The following is a 21,157-nucleotide window of genomic DNA, read 5'->3' on the forward strand; positions in this document are numbered from 1 at the left end:
TCTTGTTTTCACTGCTTGTTCCAATCCTCCTGGACTGCTCCACAGTCTCCCACTGTTCACAGAGATCCTATTGGTCCATCCAATATCCCACTGACTGCTCTTTGTTGATCTAAAGCCATAATCTATTAGTGGGAGTTAAGCCATTTCCACTCTCCACACTGCAAACAGCCTTCTTGTTCCTTTCTGGCGACTGTGCCAACTGGCAGCACGTTCCTGGATAAAAAGCACTAAAATCAATGAGCCCAGAGAGGATAATATATTGTCGTTTGCAGCACAGCTACTGGACAGTTTTATTTAATTCACAGTAAAATCAATCAGTGCTGGCTTTATCATCAGGTACAAGGATAAAAAAAAATGCTTTCTTTTTTTGGAGGCAGCAAGTCTGCTGTTTAAATTATGATTAAATGTAGATCACTTTCAGAGAGCTAAGACAGTTTCTTATTTGTTGAGCAGAGCACTGCCTCATAAAGGCTGCACAGCACTCCTCTGAACGTCGTGCAGTCTGTGAGTCCAGCGTTGCTCCCATCAGTTAATGAGATGAAACACATCTGCGGTCAGTTGTGTTGGAATGTAACTCCTCTGCATCTTACTTATTTTGCCGTAATGGTTTTGGTATTCTCAGCATCTAATTATGGCATCGTGCTTGTCTTTCTCAGAGAACAGGCAGAAATTGTACTCAGGTCAAATGATGAGTGGTGGGCACTGAAGCTTTGGTGCAGGAACGTCGTCCTCAGCTCTTAATGTGGTTCTCAAAACGGTTCCAAAGTCGTTAAGGTTTGATAAAGAATTTGCTGTCTTAAAGTCATAAAATGATGGTTTTTATTGACTGGTCACAGAAGTGAACTGACTGACTTCATGTTTTGAAATGTGTGAAAAAGGTTTTGATTGTTGTCTTTGGCACAGGTGAGTCTGTGTTATGAAACATGCCTCAACTGTTTTGCATTAAGAGTGTTGAAAATGATGTTTATGCTGTGAGAATTGCACCAAAGCGAGGAAAACTGTAAGAATGTGCCAATAATACGCATGAATACGCTGTTATTAAACTGAGAAAGGACACTGACAGGTCATTGTTTAACTTTCCAACAGTGTTTTTACCAGAATATTAACCTGAAAACGCGACGACTCTGCTGCTGCTGTCTGCTCACAGTATATTGTTTATACTGTGGACACGTTGAACCTGAAGGAGACAGTCCACCAGCCATTTCTGACACTTTCACACTAAAACTTGATTTTTTATTTTATTTACCATGAACTGATGTGCAGGACGCAGTGAACAGAACTCTACTCGACACGCTCCACAAACAGCGCTGCTTGCAGTGGAACAGCAGTTTGATTACATTTCAGGCATTTATTTATACGGCACGATGTGTTCTCAGCACCAGCAGGCTGACCTTTACAGTGTTACAGTAAAACATGGGCCACGGCTTGATTACCCCCCAGAAACAAACTGCTTTAGGGCTGTTTCATTTTCTTTGCTTTACAGTTTGATCACTGACAGATTAAGTGTTTTATTATATTATTTCAGGTGGACCTTGGGTTATTAGGTGCCCCTGCTCCCACAGTGGTCGATCATCTCATCGGTAGTTTTACATCTTCCCTGTGTACGACTGGATACTGTGGCTCCTCTGAAAAGGAAAGCCTCAGATCAGAAGTGCCTGACTCTGTGGTTGAACTCAAAAACACACACCGTAAAACATAAGGAATTGGCATCTCACTAATTTAGAAGATCTTCATTTAGCCTGAAAAAGAGGCATGAGTGGACAAAATGACACTAACGAGACACAGGAAGGAAAACCAAACACAAAGCACACGGGACAAGAAACTGCCAAAATAAAACAGGAAGGGACGAAACATGACACAACTCAGACTTGACAAATAGGGAGGCTGCCACACAGAGGGAATCAAAGCATATGACTAAATGTAAACCTAATACAACACACAGGCTGACATAACATGGGAAAACAACTAAACGGGGAAGACAGAGACACTTGAGACTTGACACAGGACAGATAACATAGACACCGACACACAAGCACACAGGGAGGACAAGAACAAGGGAAGCCAGGATGAAATACAAATAACTATAATAACGATAAACAAAAACAGAATATAAAACTACAACAAACTGAGAAGCCAAACTATAAGAAAAACTAGTCAACACAACCAAAGATATAACAAAAAACTTCACCAAAGAAGTCAAAACACTAGGCCACCGGCCCAGGACCATGACATTGATGTTCTATTAAAAAAGTCCTCCATAAAGCTAGGACATCCTACAACCCATCACTGACCTCCAGTAACTGTGAGAAATCTTGGAGTCATTTTTGACCAGGATATGTCCTTCAATGCACATATTAAACAAATATGTAGGACTGATTTTTTGCATTTGCGCAATATTTCTAAAATTAGAAACATCCTTTCTCAGAGTGATGCTGAAAAGCTCATTCATGCATTTATTACTTCTAGGCTGGACTATTGTAATTCATTATTATCAGGCTGTCCTAAAAGCTCCCTGAAAAGCCTTCAGCTGATCCAAAATGCTGCAGCTAGAGTACTGACAGGGACTAGAAAGAGAGAGCAGATTTCTCCCATATTGGCTTCTCTTCATTGGCTCCCTGTTAAATCTAGAATAGAATTTAAAATTCTTCTCCTCACATACAAGGTCTTGAATAATCAGGCACCATCTTATCTCAAAGACCTCATAGTATCATATCACCCCAACAGAGCACTTCTCTCTCAGACTGCTGGCTTACTTGTGGTTCCTAGGATACTTAAGAGTAGAATGGGAGGCAGAGCCTTCAGCTTTCAGGCCCCTCTTCTGTGGAACCAGCTTCCAGCTTGGATTCAGGAGACAGACACCCTCTCTATTTTTAAGATTAGGCTTAAAACTTTCCTTTATGATCAAGCTTATAGTTAGGGCTGGATCAGGTGACCCTGAACCCTCCCTTAGTTATGCTGGAATGGGCCCAGAATGCTGAGGAGTTCCTATGATGCACTGAGTGTTTCTTCTTCATTCACCTCTTTTCACTGTTTATACCCCACTCTGCATTTAATTATTAATCTCTGGCTCTCTTCCACAGCATGTCTTTTGTCCTGTCTCTCCCCCCCTCAGCAGATGACCCCCCCTCCCTGAGCCTGGTTCTGATGGAGGTTTCTTCCTGTTAAAGGGAGTTTTTCCTTCCCACTGTCTCCAAGTGCTGCTCATAGGGGGTCGTTTTGACTGTTGGGTTTTCTCTGTATCACTGTAGGGTCTTTACCTACAATATAAAGCACCTGGAGGCGACTGTTGAGATTTGGCGCTATATGAATAAAACTGGATGGATGGATGGATGGATGGATGGATGGATGGATGGATGGATGGATGGATGGAATTGAACAATGGTGACACCACTTAGGGGGCTACACACATACATACAAACACATAAGCCAAGAGGAGCCTACAGACTCTCTGAAGGCTCCTCTTGTTATTCTTTCTCTTTTCTTTCTATTCTTCCTTATTTTATTATTTAAATCAGTATCCATATAATGTCAGAGCTGACAGGTTAGCAAAAAGAGAGAGAGGAATTTAAAGAGAGGAAGAAAGAGGAAAGCAAAATGAAAAGGGACGGGCGGGGGCGGGGGGTATTAGGAAAAAAAGGTAAAAATAAAGGTCAAAGCACAAGTAAAATGCAATGGGTCACTAACTGCTGCATCTGAAACAAAACACATCCAAAAAAACATAAAAACAAACATACAATCTTGCTGTGTGTGTGTGTGTGTGTGTGTGTGTGTGTGTGTGTGTGTGTGTGTGTGTGTGTGTGTGTGTGTGTGTGTGTGTGTGTGTGTGTGAGTATGAGTGTGTGTGTTTTTGTGCTTGTCATGAAACATACTTGATCGTGAGAGTGAGAAGCTGCAACAACTCCCCCGGAGCCAGAGGCTGACAGGGAAAGAGTCCAGGAGACTCGAGCTGTCTGCAGCCCCTCAAGAGTACTGAAGACCCGAGGCCACACATCCCAGTGACAGCCACGAGTGCAGCCCCTCAGAAGGAAGAGGGAGGCCCCAGATGGAGCATCCACAGCCAAAGGGCAAGAGCCACAGAGAACCAGATGCAACAGGCCACTGACTCTGGTCACCCAGCACGAGTTGAGGGCAGGGGCCCCAGGGCCTCAGGGGGCCGAGAACCCAGCAGAGCCACCCCCACCCCCCCCTGCACTGCAGACATGGGAGCCACCCCAGACCACAACCCCCAAGGAAGCGGGCCAAAAACCACATCAGAACATCCGGCCATGTCTCACAGGGGCTAAGGCTCAGCAAGCCCCAGACCCAGGCCACGCGCGCGCACACACACACACACACACACACACACTCAAAGACACACACACAAAAAAACTAATTAAAAAAAAAAAAACAATAATTGTACAAAGACACGTTGTCATGGTTCTGGGTCCTTATGACCCAGTGTCTTTTGTTTATGCTTTGTTTATGTATGGTGTTTATCTTTTCTGGGTTTCTTTCATTGTGGGTTTTGATTATGTTTTGATTTCCAGTTCCTTGTGGTCCCCGGTGTCCAGTATCTCTGTTCCCTCGTCTGACTTCCTGTTTTATTTTGATAGTCTTCTGGTCCCTGTGTGTTGTGTTTTGCTTCCCCTTGTCATTAGTGTTATTTGGTTCACCTGTGTTCCCGCTGTCTGCACTCCCCCCTCATCAGCCCTGCTGTGTATTTATGCCCTGTGTTTCCTCTGCTTATTCACGTCACTGTTTGACTTTGGTTCTGCTGTGTGCATCCTGCCCTGGATTATGTTTTTGCCTTCTGCTCTGCACTCGGGAAAATAAAGCTTTAATTTCAGCTTCCTGCCTGGTGTGTCCTGAATTGGGGTGCTCTTCCTTGCCTGCCGCAGCGTTACATGACACACGTTCATCCATATCAAATCAACTCCTGAATAAGCAAATGACTGAAAGAGTGACTGACCAAAACAATCACCTGTTTGCCTCCAGCAAAAGATAAATAAATAAAGGGAGATCAGTTTCTGTGGCCTAATAGTGCATGTTATGGTCTGCACCTGGACACCCCAATAAAAGCCGTCTGGAACAGTTTTATTATTAAATTTTTTATATAATGTTTTATTTTTAAAAAAGGCATGTCAGGTACTGTTTCAACACAGCAAATGTTTCGCCCCTAAACAGCTGATTTATCTCTTTCTGACATCCTCACACAGTCTGGGTTTTCAGACACTTTCAGAGGAGAAGGCTGCATTCAGAAGTGTGCACAGAGCGGACTCCACAGTGAGGGGAAAAAACCTGACAGAGGGAAGTTGGCTATTTAGAAAATATCACAGCAGGACATGATGAAATGACACACTGACAAGATATGTCCATACCAGAGCAGGGGCTGCAGCTGCACCTCCTACTCCATCTTCACAGAAATAATTGGTTTGAGTCGCATCATTACAGCTAGGAGGCCTCTGCTTGTTAAAAGTTTTTAGTCATTTGTCCAAACATGAGAAGGAGTCGTACAATTCATGTGATGCTGTTGTGGGACAATTTTAGAAAAAAAAAAACTGTGTCAAAAGTGAGTCATTGATGTAAAAGAACATTAGGCAGTTAGAACGAGATAAAGCAACAACACACACACAAACACACACCATTTTAATAACCGTTTCCCCCCTCTCCTCCCTTCATATTTGAAATACTGCTGTACACAGTGATGCGTGTGGCTCATGTTACCAAAACTGAGCATGTTGCATAAAACAGCATCTCTGTGCTGTTTGTCAGTGGGAACCTTTTAAAGGTTTTACAGGATTTCCTATCTTATCAAGAATTCAAATCTGGGAGGGAAAAAGTTATGACATGCTTGTGATGCGGGAGAGGATTTATTTTTGACATGAACATTTTTAAAATGCTGAATAATGGCACAAAACATCAGGAGCTTAAATACAAAAACCTTCTTAAACCGAAGAGGGCACTCGGGCTGATCCGGCTCCTGCTGTGATTAAACTCTGCCCTCTAGTGGCCAGCAGTGCCATCACAGAACTGGGTCCTAAATTTCATTATTGTTTCAGTCATCGGAAAGACCGAATGAAGCCACAATTTAAACAGACTGCAAAACATTACTGTTCATGCATTTCTGGTTACTGTACTCACTCCAGACTCCACAGTGAACTTAGCTTGTATGAGGATGTTAAAAATGGTGCGCTCCTGACCTCTAGTGCTTAAACCTGGTACAGCATGCAGTCAAGCTTTAAGTTTTCATTATCAATCAAAAGCAGATAAGATTAAAAACTTAATTATAACTTAATTATATGTACCTAAGCTTGTAAGAGTAGATATTACCCTATAAAATTTCTCTAAGCCCTGTACCTGTTAAAGTTTCATTCAGGCTGGGGGGGGCGGGGGGGGGGGGGGGGGGCGGTTATCTTTCAGGTTCCTTCTTTAAAATGTGAATCTGTTAAGAGAACAATCATTTGGATGTTTAGACTTTTTTTTTATTTCAAGTTAAAAGATGGAAGTCATGACCACGTAAACCTACATACACCACACTGAGGACAAAACAAGTTATTTCTACACTGTAACAGAACCTGTTACATCAGACTCGTTTAAAGTCTATACGATTATAATCTCATCCACATTAGAAGAGAGAAGCACAGACCCACACACACTCTTTCATTTCAAAGGTTTTACATATCAGGACATAATAAAAAATAATCTGCTCCTTAACAGGTCACAAAATTTAGTAAATACAATTTCAGATTACCTACAACTCATGACACAGTACAGCACGTCATTATTTATTTAACAAAACTTAGGCCGAGAAGCAATCTGTGAAAAACTAACTACATGGAATTAAAAAGGTTAAGTAGCAGGAAAGTCCAGATAATCTTGATTTATTTATCAGCCAGTGTGAGCACCTCTATAACAACAGAAGTTTGTCGGTCTGCAGCATTCAGGTGTGTTAATTCAAGATTCTTTGTCATTTCTGCAGGTAAAAACAAAATAACTAAGATATAAATGTACTAACATGTAAAAACAGCAATAAGACCAGCATCCAGCTGCATTCATACTGAGTAGTGAGAGCCTCAGCCTAACAGGACGAAAGACATCAGCAGTGATCTTACAGAAGCAGCAGCAGCAGCCCACCAATCTGGGAAGGCTTATAAGGACATTTCCAAATAATCTGAAGTCCATCATTGAATATTATTCACAAGTGGAAAACATTCAAGGCAGTTTCCAATCAAACCAGGAGTGGATGCCTCAGTAAATTCAGTGTGTTAAAGCTCACCGCAGCACAATCAGAAAAAGACTGAACAGCCATGTCTGCCAGGAGAAAGCCTCTTTTCTCTAAAGAACAGAACATTTCAGCACAATTTAGGTTTGTAAAGTTCCATCTGAACAAACCACAAGACTTCTGAAACAGACAAGAACACCAAATACAGCGTATCAGCACCAACGCCTCATCCCACCTGTCAGACAGGCAGTGATGATTTCTGTTTGCTCTGCAGCCACAGGACCTACTTTGATGCGTGCTGAGACCTTTGACATTTTCTTCTATTTTAGTAAAAGAAGGGGAACATAGCCTGCAAATGAACAGAAGAGGTCTCAGTATAAGTATAAATCTCCATGAGATAATTATCCATCTACTTTCATATTAACGCTACCTTTGTCTAATTTCAACTCATTTTTCCCCACTTCTGGCCTCTATCAATTCTTCAAATAAAATAATCTGGGAAAGAAGGCCTGGCTCAATCAATCACATTAAGGTCATAACGTGTTTTAAGTGAGAGATCAACGCCTGTAAGGCTGTACTCAGGGCCTGGCCAATCGTGAGGCCAGGAGTTGTGGCTTCTTCCGCCTGTTGATACTGCGCCTAAAAAGTGCAGAAACACGGCGAAGGGAGGAGTTAGCATGTCTAAAATGTTCGCGTTCAGCGGTTTGCTGCCGTTTCCGTTCAGTTTAGCGCTGAGAGTACAGTTTATGTCAAAAAATTAATGAAAAAAGAACCGAAACAAACTTACGCGATGAATACAGATTTCCTTCACGTGACTGTAGACGCATGCGCAGTCAAGCGGTTGTAACTCAAAATATTCAATAATCTGGGAAGCAGCTCGCGCTGGACACCTCGCGGCAAAACGAGAACAAACTGCGGTGTTTTTCACAGGAAAGAGGCGCGTTTCCAGCGGGGCCCGGTCACTAACCAGCAGCGATGAGCTTCTTTGGGTTTGGTCAGAGTGCGGACATAGACATAGTTCTGAATGATGGCGAAACGAGGAAAAAAGCTGAGCACAGAAGCGAAGACGGCAGAAAGGACAAATATTTTCTTTTCTACGACGGGGAGACGGTGTCGGGAAAAGTCAACGTTACGCTCAAATACCCTGGAAAGAGGCTGGAGCACAACGGCATCAAGATCGAGTTTATCGGTCAGATAGGTGAGCAGCTGCTAGGCCTTAATTCCGCACTCAGCCCCCGGCAGAAGTAGCCAAAGTGTGACGGGAGATGTTGTGTAGCTAGCTACGTGTACTGACGACACTCAGAGTGCTGTGTGTTACTGCTTTAGTGTGTAAAAAGTGAGGAGTGACGCGGGTAAAGCCCCCCGGGCCGCAGCGCGCGGCTGTACTCCAGTAACAAGTGTCTATTTGGAGTCTCGGGGTCTCGTGACAGATGTGGGCGCGAGCTACGTCAGCTGACTCATCAGCCATTGGAGCGCCGTCTCGGTGACCTTTGGCCCCTGTTTTAAACGTCTTCTGTCACATTTAACCGACTCTTTTTGTTAAGAAGTCACAGTTTCGGTGCCTAGTTTACGATGTATGGGTAAGAATTCAGATATTACTGATGATATGTGTTAAACAAAGATGGCAGCCCGCCAGCTAGAGGCGGACTGTGTTGTTGTGTCCAGGTGGTTAAAAGGGTGGTAAACTTTATGACCCCTCAGTGACCTGAACAGCTTCAGATAAAAGTGCGGGCCTGATGTTCTGCACATTGTCAGATTCATTATGTTTTCATGATGTTTTTACTTTAGCTGGAATTTTGGGATCCGATTTCCAAAACAATTTTGGAATGAGCATTGGAAAAGGAACCCGAAAACCAGTGGATACGTTTCATTAGTCCATTTTGCTTCGGACGGTTCCTGAGTGACGTGACCCGGAAGTATCTGTGTGGCGGTCATAATAAAAGCTTTACAAATGCCTTGGAAAGGAGCCTCAGCGCTTCCTTTCTTACCTCCTTTAGTACAGGATGCACTGGGATGGACCATCCGGCCATTCATGACGATTAAAAAAAAAATGGCAAAGCTCATCATGTGAATGTTAAATATGAGTGCCTTTTCCATTCCATGCCATAACCCGCTAAAATGTTTTTTTTATTGTCAACAACAGGCTCTTAAACTACAGTTAAAATGTTGTTCGAAAACCTGCTTTTTTGTTAAGTTGTGGTCGTGCATGAAGAAGGTAGATTTTTTAAAATATGAGTTGTATTTCAGTCTTAAGGATTGTCAAAAATGAATTTTTTACTTTGGGTCAGCCGGGATGGATTTTACTTTGTTCATGTAAAAGAAGGAGCAGGAAATGAGTTACACTGGACCATCCCTGCAGCAGGAACATATAAAAAAATGAGATGCATTTAATTTTTTTGGCTATGTTAAAGATTTACTAAGTGGGGCAAATTACTGTGATGCTGCAGTCTGAGGATGGTCTACTACCAGTGTGCTGTAATTTATATACAAGGACCCAGCCAGTTCACTTCATGAATAATCAGCATGCTACCAAGAGCTGGAGGGAGAGAGTGATGTAGGCCTGCTAAACAGTGAGGCAATTCAGATAAATGAGAGGAGGCTGAAGGAGAATCAGTATGTTTTTGGGATAACTCTTATTGCTGGGCACTGTGCATGAGGTGCTGAGGATTTATCCAGAGGAGAGCTGCGTTATTACAAACTATCCACCATATAAACCTGAAATCTCTGTGTAGCAGGTTTTTTTTTACAGTGTCTAGAAGAACATTATTTACTGTCTGATCCTGAGCAGTCACTGTGTTAATGAAAATGTTTCTGTACCACATGGGTGGGAGTCACATATTGTAACATTCAGGCATTATTCTAAAACACTAACATGGTTTCATTAACCCCAGAACACTAAAGTGCAGTTTTATAACACTATCACTAACATATGGTATATTTTATCCAATATACCCAATAAGACATACTTCCCATCAAAATATATGAAAGTACAACAATACATGGCAAATTAAAGTACTCTTTCCCCCATACAATGTCTCATAATACACAAACAGGTATCATGGATGGGAGCCTGTAAAAAGGCTCAGTGGGACTGAGCTATAAACATTCAGCAGGAGGACGGAGTGAGGAGTTTAGGACAGAGCCTGAGTTTTGGCCCTGCGCTCGCGGCGTTGAGCCTTTCACCCAGTGTGCCAGTTGCACATTTGTTGTCCTCCTCTCATTCCAAATAAAGAAACTCTGAGAAGCATCTATCACAACCACAACAGGCACAATGCATGCTTTTTTTTGGCGTTAGGTTTAGTGCAATTTGCAGTAAATTGCATGCCATCAATGTTAAATCCATTTTGCATGATTCATTTAAATATTCTCCTCCTGAAATGGAAACTCCTCCAAATACATATGCCATAAGACCAGCTGCAAAAAAAAATACCCCATCTACAGCTTTCAGTCACAGAACCAACCTCCCCTCTTTAATAAATCCCAAGAGTAGCTTTTTAAAGAAGTCTTTATGCTGCTGCAGACCTTCAGTAAATCTCACCCTATATGCTCCTTCTTTAAAATTCTGACCTTTGTAATGAAGGAATATTTTTCACTGTTTTTTCCTGTTTATATGACCTATAACAACAGGAAGAACACATTGTGCTGAAGTAAGATGGGTTTTTTTGTATTCCGTCTTCTGCACATTGTAGTTGTAGTACTATTGTAAGATGGCTCTCCCTCTTCTCCTTTCCTAAGTCCTTATGATTTCTCCTCCCCTCCTTCCTTTGACATTGATGAAAACATCAGTGCTGTCAGGAAAAGGAGACAGGAGGTACTTTTGGAATGTACTGAATGTTTTTATCGATGCTGCTAAACCTACGTTTTCAAGGCCAGTCGTTACAAATTAACTCAAAGCAACCGTAATGCACTGAAACATGCTTTTTAAAATATATATATATTTATTGAGGAATTCACTGATAATTTATTTTAATGCTTTTTTTCTTAATTGAGCAAGTATGGGGATAATTCTTATACTAGAGCCTGACCAATATTGATATTTGGTGATTTAAAAAAATCAAATTTTCTGATAAATCCAATATTGGATGATTTCCCTGACATTTCTTGTGTATAGTTACATATTTACTTGTTTACACTCTGCCCAAGCTGGTTGTTGTGTTTGTGGCACTCCAAACACGTGTTGCCAGCAGGGACGTTGCGGAGAGCCATCTGGTAGACAAACTATGCAACACTCAAAGCTTGGTTGAAGAGTGTTTCTCTCATCTCCTCTTTACTCTTTAATATCCATTTATCTGCCATCATAAATTCCAATACAGATAGATCGGCAAATAGCTAATATCATCGGATAATACCATCCTGCCAATAAATCGGTCAGACCATGTTTAGCGTCATATCAAACTATGACTGCAGTATGATTATGATTGTTCTCTTGTTTGGGCCAAGAGGAATCTGACTGTTCAGATGTTCCTGCAGAGAACTTTTCTGACTTGTGCAGCATCACTGCAGAGTGGTGACCTTCCCAGAGCCACGTACACTGTCGAAAGTGAGACCGTGTGAACGCTCGTCCGTCTCTCTGTGTTAGTATGTTTATGTGTGTTATAGTTTGTTTGACCTCATTTTTGTTGACACATTGGATTCCTCAGTGTTGAAACTGTAGACTTACCAGTTAAAGTCTGTGTTCTAGTTTAGAAGCAGCTTTGCTATGAGCAAAGGCATTCTGAATATAGGTAATTATACCAAAACTTTTAATTAAGTATTTCATTTTCTGTGATACAGCCATCTATTTTGTTGAACTCAGCAAGGAAATTACATACTTTGTACTCCATGCAGAGAGCTAACGGCCTTTTTTACAGTGCCATGAAAAAGTATTTGCCCCCTTCCTGATTTCTTGTTTTTTTTTGCATATTTGTGGCACTTAAATGTTTTAGATCATTAAACAAATTTTAATATCAGACAAAGATAACCTGAGTAAATACGATTGTGCCATGATGTGTTGCTTTTTGAGTTCTACTTCAGCCTACTTCACTTTGTCAGACAGGTTCTGTTGAAGTGATTTCTTGATTCAGCAGGTCTGGCAGTGATCAGGCCTGGGTGTGGCTAATGTAACTGTATTCAGCTTTCCAAAAAATGTGGTTAATCACAGGTACTTCGTGATTTAACGGTACGTACAGATGATGTCTTTTTTTTGGGAGGGTTGCTAATTCCAAACCACATCCCACAGATCCCACCTGCATTACTGGGTGCTAAATTGGCCTGCCTGCAGTACAGACCTGTCACCTGTTGGAAACTTTGGACACATTCTGAAAGATTAAATATGACAAATGAGGCCATCCACTGTTAAGCAGCTGAACTACTGTAACAATAAAGAACAAGAAAACATTTTGGGTTTCAAACCTGCAGCACTTACTCTCCTTAAAAGGTAAACTTGTATGTAGTACAGGTTCACCTTGTTTGCATCCTTTTAGAATCTGTTTATTTATTTTGTAATGTCTGCACAGTTAAACTAATTTGTAACAACAGTGGGGAGTTCCTCTTATTGTTTCCTTTCCAGGCATTTGATGCATGAGTGCATGTTGTCACGTTGTTGCCAGTTGTGCAGCTCTCCTTTCCCCCTTTCTGTTTCTGTTCTGTTTGTTCCCAAATAAGAAGAAGTAGTACTTTTGCTGCAGCGTGGCAGGGCAGACTGGGATCCTGAGAAGTGGGAACCTTTTCAAAAGAAAAAAACAAAAGATGATGAAGCTGAACTAGTTAGTCTGGCTGCTGCAGACATGTTGGTGTAGTAAGAGCACAGTCAGTACACGATTATCTTAGCAGTGCCTCAGGTGAAAGAGTTTAAAGTCATCGGACTTCTGCAGCAAGTGATGTATGATGGTATTAATGTGTGTTTTCCAGAGATGTACTATGACAGAGGAAACCACCACGAGTTTGTGTCTCTGGTGAAAGACTTGGCTCGACCCGGGGAGCTCACGCAGTCCCAGACGTTTGACTTTGAGTTCACACATGTGGAGAAACCCTACGAATCGTACACTGGTCAGAATGTCAAGTTACGGTAAGTTCTGCCCCGTTCTCTGTAAGTGCACTCAGTCAGTGGCTTGTTCCATGTTTTTGATAGCTTGTTGTAAAGTGAACATTTCATAACCTTTGTGCAGTCTGGGTGTTGCCCTGTCTTTCATTTGTATGTGCTAAGCTATGCATCTCCTATGTCATATTTTACAGAAGGGAGTGAGAGAGCCAGAAGTTTCTGTTAGCATGAAAGCAAAGATGTGTTTCACAACTGTAACAACACAGCTCACTGAGGTGACTCTGTGCTAACACTAACACAGGCTGAAGAGGTGTTGCACTGCCAACTCTGAAAGACTTAAAAAATCATAGTTTTTCAGACTAGTGAGAGTCAATCTGAAGGGCACACGAGCTCATCAGTTATTTTCAGGGGTTACAAAGTAAAGGTACAGAAACCCTCTGATTTTGGATATTACATCAGATTAGCATGGAAGTGTTATATTGTACAGATAAGTGAGTCCTCAGATATATACTAGGCAAAGGTTTTGACACATATGAAAGCAAAAACAGAAACAATTGTCCATTAATTTAAGATAGAAAGGTCAAGCAATCTAGAAAAAACTCTTAAAAACACTTGAAATGTTACACGGGAGGCTGTGTCAAACCAGCACGGGCCGCCTCTGAAAGGAACGCACATGTTTGCATCCACTGCAGAGAAGAAGTTCAGAAATCAACAACTACAAGCACACATCAGCACTTCCCAGAGTTCAAGACTCATTTCAAGATCAGCTGTAGGGAGGGGACTGTGAATCCACAGTGTATATAAAAGATGCCTGCAGTCACTGTGAAGCCCCAGTTTAAGTCTTAAGTTGAGCTTATCAGCGCCACTGTTTTGCTGTTTTGAAACCAGATGTGATGAGTAGGTGCGTCTGACAGAAATCGAGGGGCAGTGTGCACTCGTGGTCTTAAAATGGCTTCTTTTGAGTTTGCATGTGATGTTTTCAAGACTGGTTAAAACCCCCACACACAGCAGCCTACAGAGAGGAAGCAACACAACTGAGACAGTGAACACAGATGGAGAGAAAGAAAATATTTTTTCTTTTCGTTACTGTAATCACTCTCAGAACCTTCTCTTTTTTTGGGAAACAGCCAAAAAGAGTGTTATCCGTTCAACAAGGTGAGATGTAAAGAAAAGCATCTTTTCAGCTGCTTGTCCTCCCTCAGTTTGTTTTTATAAAGTGACACAGAGTAAAGAATAACTTAAAAGAAATGCTGGCAAAATGCACATAAATTGCTACCTTAATTTGCCTTGATTTATAAAATTGGCACGTTCTTGTAAACATTGCTGCATGCTGACAGGAGGCTGACCATCCTACCACGGTGTGTCTTAAAGGGGGGGGGGGGCACACAATGATGAAAACCTGTGTACTGGGTAGTGCCACCTCACATGTTGCATGCTGGCTGTTAAGTCTTCTTTTGTAGCCACATGTTCTCGCGTTTGCTTCCAGCTACTTCCTCAGGGCGACAGTTGGCCGGAGACTCAACGACATCAGCAAAGAGCTCGACATTGTGGTTCACACGCTCAGCACCTACCCTGAGATGAACTCCTCCATCAAGATGGAAGTGGGCATTGAGGACTGTCTGCACATAGAGTTTGAGTACAATAAGTCCAAGTATGGTTTTAAAATCCTATTAGATCATAACGTTGCATGTTTATATCCTTAAAGCAAGAGAGAATATTAACAGATCGTGTCATCTGCTTGTAGGTATCACCTAAAAGATGTGATAGTAGGGAAGATATACTTCCTGCTAGTGAGGATTAAGATCAAACATATGGAGATTGACATAATCAAGCGGGAGACAACTGGAACAGGCCCCAACGTTTACCATGAGAATGACACCATAGCCAAGTATGAAATAATGGATGGTGCACCTGTCAGAGGTGATTATGAGGCTTTCTACAGCCTGTGGTTCTGCTTCTCGCTGCAGTAGAATTTGTTTGTTGCGAACTAAACCTGCTTTTGTCTCGTGCTGCAGGCGAGTCCATCCCCATCAGGCTGTTTCTGGCAGGCTACGAGTTGACGCCCACAATGAGGGACATTAACAAGAAGTTCTCTGTGCGGTACTACCTCAATCTGGTACTCATAGATGAAGAGGAAAGACGCTATTTCAAACAGCAGGTGCACAGACAGTAGATCTGTAGTTGATCTGCTCACTCACACAAATGATTGACTGTTAATGATGTTCCAGCTGGTGGTGATTAATGCAGTTTGGAGTGTTGTGTCTTTCTTGGAGTTTCACTTTTTGTTTAGTCATAGTGACTAGGAATATGACCACATTCAGAGTGGGGTAGACACAGTGAGGACACGGTTTATTCCAGGAAGATGGGAGGAAGGGGGAGAAACTCAGATGTAAAGTGAGTTTGTGTCTCTGGAGGAGCTTTGGTGATGTCAGTGAGGGTCACAGGTAAGCCCAACCACGTGAAAAATCCATCCCCATAAACTCCCATGTTAAAATAACTTTCCATTGTTCGGTTTTGCTGATCATTAAAAAGCTGATTATAGTCTGACTCTAAAAACGCTTTCGGCCTCTGGATAGTTTCCCCCTTCATAACTGGATACAGGTAAGGCTTAATGTCAGGGGCATGGCTGCTTTGACTCACATGGAGCTGTCTGCTAAGCTAATCTCTGAACTGGATCTCTCTGCAGTGATTGTGCTGCTGGTGCCTTTTGGAGCATTTAAATGGAATTATTTTGTCCTCAAAGTTGATGTTAGAAGCAGGAAAAATGGGCAGCGTGAGGATCTGAGTGAGTTTGACAAGGACCAAGTTATGATGGCAGTTTTGGTTCAGAGCATCTCTAAAACTGCAGCTCTTGTGGGGTGTTCCCAGTCTGCAGTGGTCAGTATCTATCAAGGCTCACTGATACATGTGGGGAGTGAAGGCTGGCCTGTTGGTCCAACAGCTGAGCTGCAGCTCGAACTGCTGAAAAAGTTGGTGCTGGTTCTGATAGAAAGGTGTCAGGATACACAGAGCATCACAGTGTGTTGTGTGTGGCTGCAGAGCAGTCAGGGTGCCCAAAAGCACCAACAATGGGCACGTGAGCATCAGAATTGGTGGCCTAGTCTGATGAATTATTTTTTTTTATTACATCACATGAATGGCCAGGTGTGTGTACGTTGCTTACCTGGGGAGCACCTGGATGCACTGTGGCAACTGTTGTTGCAGACTGTGTACACCCTTTCGTGGAAAACAGTATTCCCTGATGGCTGTGGCCTCTTTCAGCAGGATAATGCTCCCTGCCATGAAGCTAAAATGGTTCAGGAACCGTTTGAGGAGCACAGCAATGAGTTTGAGGTGCTGACTCGGCCTCCAAAGTCCCCAGAGCTCAATCAAAAGGAGCATCTGTGGAATGTCCTGGACAAACAAGTCCGATCCGTGGGGGCCCACCACCCCTTCTAGGTCTAGTGGAGCAGCAAAAGGAGGACCTACACAATATTAGACAGGTGGTCTTGATGTTACGCTTGGTCTGTGTATTATTACTTAAAAAAATCTTTGTAAGGTCCTTTTTTCCTCTTTGTTTGTTTATGATTTTAGAACTGAGTCTGGCAAACCCACATTTGCTTTTCTGCACTTTTCCAGGGAGACCGCACCGTCTCTTTGTTGTTGTCTCAGTTGCTGTGTCTAATACGTTAAGGAGATAACAGCAATTTAATAAGCAAACAGTGAATTAAAGAGATGTCTGCATCCATTCATGGTGAAATAGGAGTGTGGAAATGAGGCTTGTTCATAAATGTTCATAACGACTGAGGTGTATTTAAAAAAGGACTGTTTGCACAGATTTATAAATCTGATTAAAGAATGTAGATGCACTTTTCTCCATTTCTAAATACACACAGTCTCAGTCAGCAGTCAGCACAATTTAGTACATCTGGCCCAAGGAGTGGGCTTCTGTCCAACCATGGTCCCGGGGGTCTAGCTGGAAAACAAGGCAGATTGGGTGTCAGTGTTTTTTCATCAGTGCTGCACACCGCAGTGTGTACACAGAGAGGCACTGAAGAGGGTTAAACATGTGGGAGAAGTGCTGAACATGACAGCAGGCAGTCCAAATAGGAAAGTTTGTAATTCTGCTGGCAATATGAGGATATTCTACAGTTAATTAACTGTAGATATGAGAGTTTACCATCAGCACGTTCCCTCACACCACGTTGTATGTTGTTAATCTTGTGTCAATTATTTCAGGAGATCACTTTGTGGAGGAAAGGCGACATCGTGAGGAAGAGCATGTCTCATCAAGCTGCCATTGCCTCCCAGCGCTTTGAAGGTGGCTCCAACCCAGAGAAGTCCTACAGCCAGAACACCGAGGAAGACGCCAGCTAAAACCCAGCACGCACTGCAGTGAGCACCGAGCAGAGACAGCGCACAGACGTCGGTCTGAACTCTGAATGTGAAAATCACTCGTTTGCATCGAGGTGGAGCGCACTGCAGCGTTTGTCACAGTGTGAAGGGAACACTCTCAGCTGGGTGGAGTTTACCACACTAAGACTGACTGGATGGTGTCAGCTAACTTCTCTGTCTCTCAAAACTGCACAAAATTGGCTTGTAAGTGCTTAATTGATGCTTTAGCATTTATTGTACAGCTCACTGGGGTGAGCCTCACCCTTTAGATGCACTTAAATATCATTTGCGTGTGTGTGTGTGTGTGTGTGTGTGAGGATGTCCATGTGGCACAGAGCCATCTCGGGGTGTATCTCACCACCTTTCCTTTAAACCAGTGGTCCCCAACCTTTTTTGAGCCGCGGACCGGTTTAGTGTTAGAAAATATTTCCACGGACCGGCTTTTAAGGTGTGGCGAATAAATACGTCAAAATAAATGATACGACCATAACCAAGTGTGATATTTTCTACGTATAATAATAAAAAACGGGAATCCACTTTGTATTCGTATGCAACTCTATCAGCAGCGTTCTCGTAACATCCCGCCTCAACATGAATAACAGGCTCTCTGCCCACAGCGCTCCCTGGTCAGCTGTTAGAGCCATGGTAAAACATGCCTTCAAAATAAGATACACCGCAAAAACAAATACAGTAGAAATCACCTCAGTCGGATTCAAATGGCCCAGTGCAATGGCTTCTGCTTCATCTATGAATTTGCTTCTGCAAATTTTATAATCTGAAATTTTACTCGTAAGTGCAAGTTTGTAGCTTACACTTGCCACGATTGTCCCCGGTGAAATGAACTGATATAAACACTAAAACAATTTCCAGGCGTTGTTAGTGTGTGTGTAGTTGTGCATGAACGAGCCGATGCATGGAAGTGGGCGGACAGGAGCTGAGGAGGGTTTTAGCGCTAAACTCATCCAGTTTATGCGATCACATTTAACTGGAAATTTATTACAATGGGACCAGATTTTTCATCCGAGGTAGGTGAATATCCGACGGATTTATGTGATGATTTTATTGGAATTAATGTTAGGAAAAAATCAGGACCTGCAGATGCCATCCAACTAGAGCGAAAACCCGATTTGTGCGACTTCGACTTAGGTGATTTTTACTGTATAAAGCGCATGAAAAATACAACTCACCATAACACTGAATCAGTGTAAGCCCCCTGAGCTTGTTTCTCTGATACTCATTTTTGCTGGCTTCTGGTTTGACTGGGTTCGGCCGATTTCACATGGAGCGTGGCTGCAGAGCCGCGGTGTCAAGCGCTGGAGAGTCAGTTTGATGGCTGGGTCTACCTCACTGCTATCCCCGGTGTTGATAAATAAAAATGGTAAATGGACTAGTTCTTACATAGCGCTTTTCTACTCTTGTTGAGCACTCAAAAATTTAAAGAAGCGTTATGTAGGTCAACCAACCGATTTCGTTAGACAGGCCTGAAGCTTCTGGGTTTAATTTTAGCGGTGACGTATCATGTGAGCAGAAACGTCTTGACACGTCAAGAGGAAGTCATGGAGGGAAGTAACGGAGCGAATCCGCCCATTTTTCAAAATAAAATATAGTTTAGGCGCAGATAACAAGTAAAACGGAAATAATTTAAGTTATTTATTCTTTATGTGCGGCCCGGTACCAAATGTCCCACGGCCCGGTACCGGTCCACGGCCCGGGGGTTGGGGACCTCTGCTTTAAACTACTTACTTTGCTGGAAAATTGATGCGGCAGTCATTCAAAATGTTTATGAGTGACTAAACAATTAATGTGACAGCATGTTTCTATGTGTCCTCACAGGAATGTGAACTTCTAATATGAACTAAGTTGGTTTTTTTTCTGCCATGCCCTCTGCTGAAAGAAAAACTTTTCATTTCCATCTTAATTTTACGTCACTGATATGACTCGAGGATAACCAAACAGCAGTACAAGAAAAGGAAGATAGATGTTCATACATTCCAGAAACAGGCATGGCTTCATTTGTAACCCAAATCCATTTTATTAAGCCAGCATTGAACATGTTTGATGCCTCAGTAGTGTATAGCTCAGTGTGTGCTCCTTGTCAGCGCTGCAGGGTTTCCCTTCCATCTTAGTTACAGCTGCCAGTCACTAATAGTTTGAAACATCACTCTGCTATTTGCACTATGTGCTTTTTTCCTGCTCTCAGTGCTGTTTACAGACTCACTGGACCCATGAGGGGAAAGTCTGACTCCATTTTCCCCCGGCATCACTTCAGATCTAATAAAGACAGTATTTAGTGTTTAGTGACATAGATGCCTGTTAACACAATATGGGCTGCTGAGACTGCTTTGTTTCGTTAGCTAGATTTGTGCCTGTAAGGGTTTGGTGCCAAAATGTTTCAGTGCAATAACAGTTGCCGCGGTGAGTTGCTGTGTCCTTTTTTCCCCACTCAGACTGCTCCTCAGGTTATTCACGGTCTGTTCATGAAGGAAAAATATGGGTTTAGTATGAAAGCAGGTTTAGAGCGCTTAACAAAAACAGTGAAAATGAAGATTCCCACAACAGTTTCTAAATAAATAAGATGAGATTTTTGCTTTTTTACTGCAGGTCAGGGAGTGTGATTAATGACGTCCTTGTTTTCCTTTTCTGAACTGTGTGAGAGCACACTAAAGAGTGCAAAGTGTGGAGCATTCAAAGTGAACCCCTGGATCTTCCTGTCCTTCAATATTTTGCTTAACGAGCTTTTGCTGCGCAGCTTTCCCAGATGGATCACTGTGTTTTTGAGTGTGTATGTTTCATAGTTTCCCAGGCAGTAAGGAAAAGTTTGTAACTTTGTTGCTGTTTTGCTTTGGTGGCATGACTGCTACCACGAAGACGGCTGCTTATTGAGACTCAGGCTGAGCTGTGCTGATTTGAGCCAACAGGAAATGTTTTAATTCACATTTATTTCAGTTTAATAGGGAAAAACAAGCCCAAATCATACATCAGGAGTGCTGGTGGGAATTGGTGAAACTCTGGTAATATGGTAACATGAATGTTATCCTCTGCGTATGGCAGAATGCGTTTTTTTTTTTACTCACAGCAAACACAAAGACATAATGAGTGCTGAAGAAAAGGAATAAATCCAGGGGTAAACTGAGCACTCTTCGTGTCTATGAGAAGGAGCAGGAGGCCAGCATGAACAAAAAAACCTTCCCCTCACCTTTGACCCTGATCATTTTCAGGCCCTCTGCAGTAGTTCTCTGCCTCGCAGTCAAGAGTCTCACAGCAGTCTGAGAGCTCGTGCTTTTTGTTACCTGCCTGTGATTCTGCTTTCTATCAGTACTGGTACACACCAGCAACAGTGAGCCAGTAAAACAGGAAGGAACAATGAAATGTACAAAATAAATGCAGCCCCCACCTGTTTATATTCCTGTCATATTTTATCTTCCTGTCTATAAATGTTGATTTTAATCATTTTATATTCCAGTTTTTCTTTGAAATCAAAGGGAATAAATATCTGAGAAACATGCCTCCTGTGTTCATTGCAGTTGTGTGTATGTGTGTTTTTGACAGTTCTCTTTCTGGGA

At 42.4% G+C, this 21,157-nt stretch overlaps 1 protein-coding gene across 2 annotated transcripts; it reads left to right on the top strand.

Moving 5' to 3' along the window:
• Window positions 1–8,018: 8,018 nt before the first annotated feature.
• On the top strand, window positions 8,019–21,090 carry vps26bl (vacuolar protein sorting 26 homolog B, like). Of its 2 annotated transcripts, none has more exons than XM_030746792.1 (6): window positions 8,019–8,399; window positions 13,091–13,247; window positions 14,707–14,871; window positions 14,965–15,140; window positions 15,236–15,297; window positions 19,318–21,090. In XM_030746792.1, the coding sequence occupies exons 1-6, from the start codon at window positions 8,177–8,179 to the stop codon at window positions 19,351–19,353; spliced, it is 819 nt and encodes a 272-aa protein (XP_030602652.1). In that variant the 5' UTR covers window positions 8,019–8,176; the 3' UTR covers window positions 19,354–21,090. The 2 variants fall into 2 exon arrangements, with proteins under 2 accessions (XP_030602652.1, XP_030602651.1); XM_030746791.1 differs by lacking the exon at window positions 19,318–21,090 and adding an exon at window positions 17,439–18,083 and having other exon boundaries at window positions 8,031–8,399; window positions 15,236–15,378.
• Window positions 21,091–21,157: the final 67 nt, after the last annotated feature.

This window comes from Archocentrus centrarchus, chromosome 14 (genome assembly GCF_007364275.1).
Source record: "Archocentrus centrarchus isolate MPI-CPG fArcCen1 chromosome 14, fArcCen1, whole genome shotgun sequence".
Taxonomy (NCBI): domain Eukaryota; kingdom Metazoa; phylum Chordata; class Actinopteri; order Cichliformes; family Cichlidae; genus Archocentrus; species Archocentrus centrarchus.

What these genes read in the sequence shown, in the direction of transcription:
- vps26bl (XM_030746791.1), top strand. Translation starts at nt 8,177, where the DNA reads ATGAGCTTCTTTGGGTTTGGTCAGAGTGCGGACATAGACATAGTTCTG. An exon ending in TTTGAGTACAATAAGTCCAA is followed by an intron (nt 14,872 to 14,964) that starts GTATGGTTTTAA and finishes ATCTGCTTGTAG; the next exon opens with GTATCACCTAAAAGATGTGA. An exon ending in GGATGGTGCACCTGTCAGAG is followed by an intron (nt 15,141 to 15,235) that starts GTGATTATGAGG and finishes CTCGTGCTGCAG; the next exon opens with GCGAGTCCATCCCCATCAGG.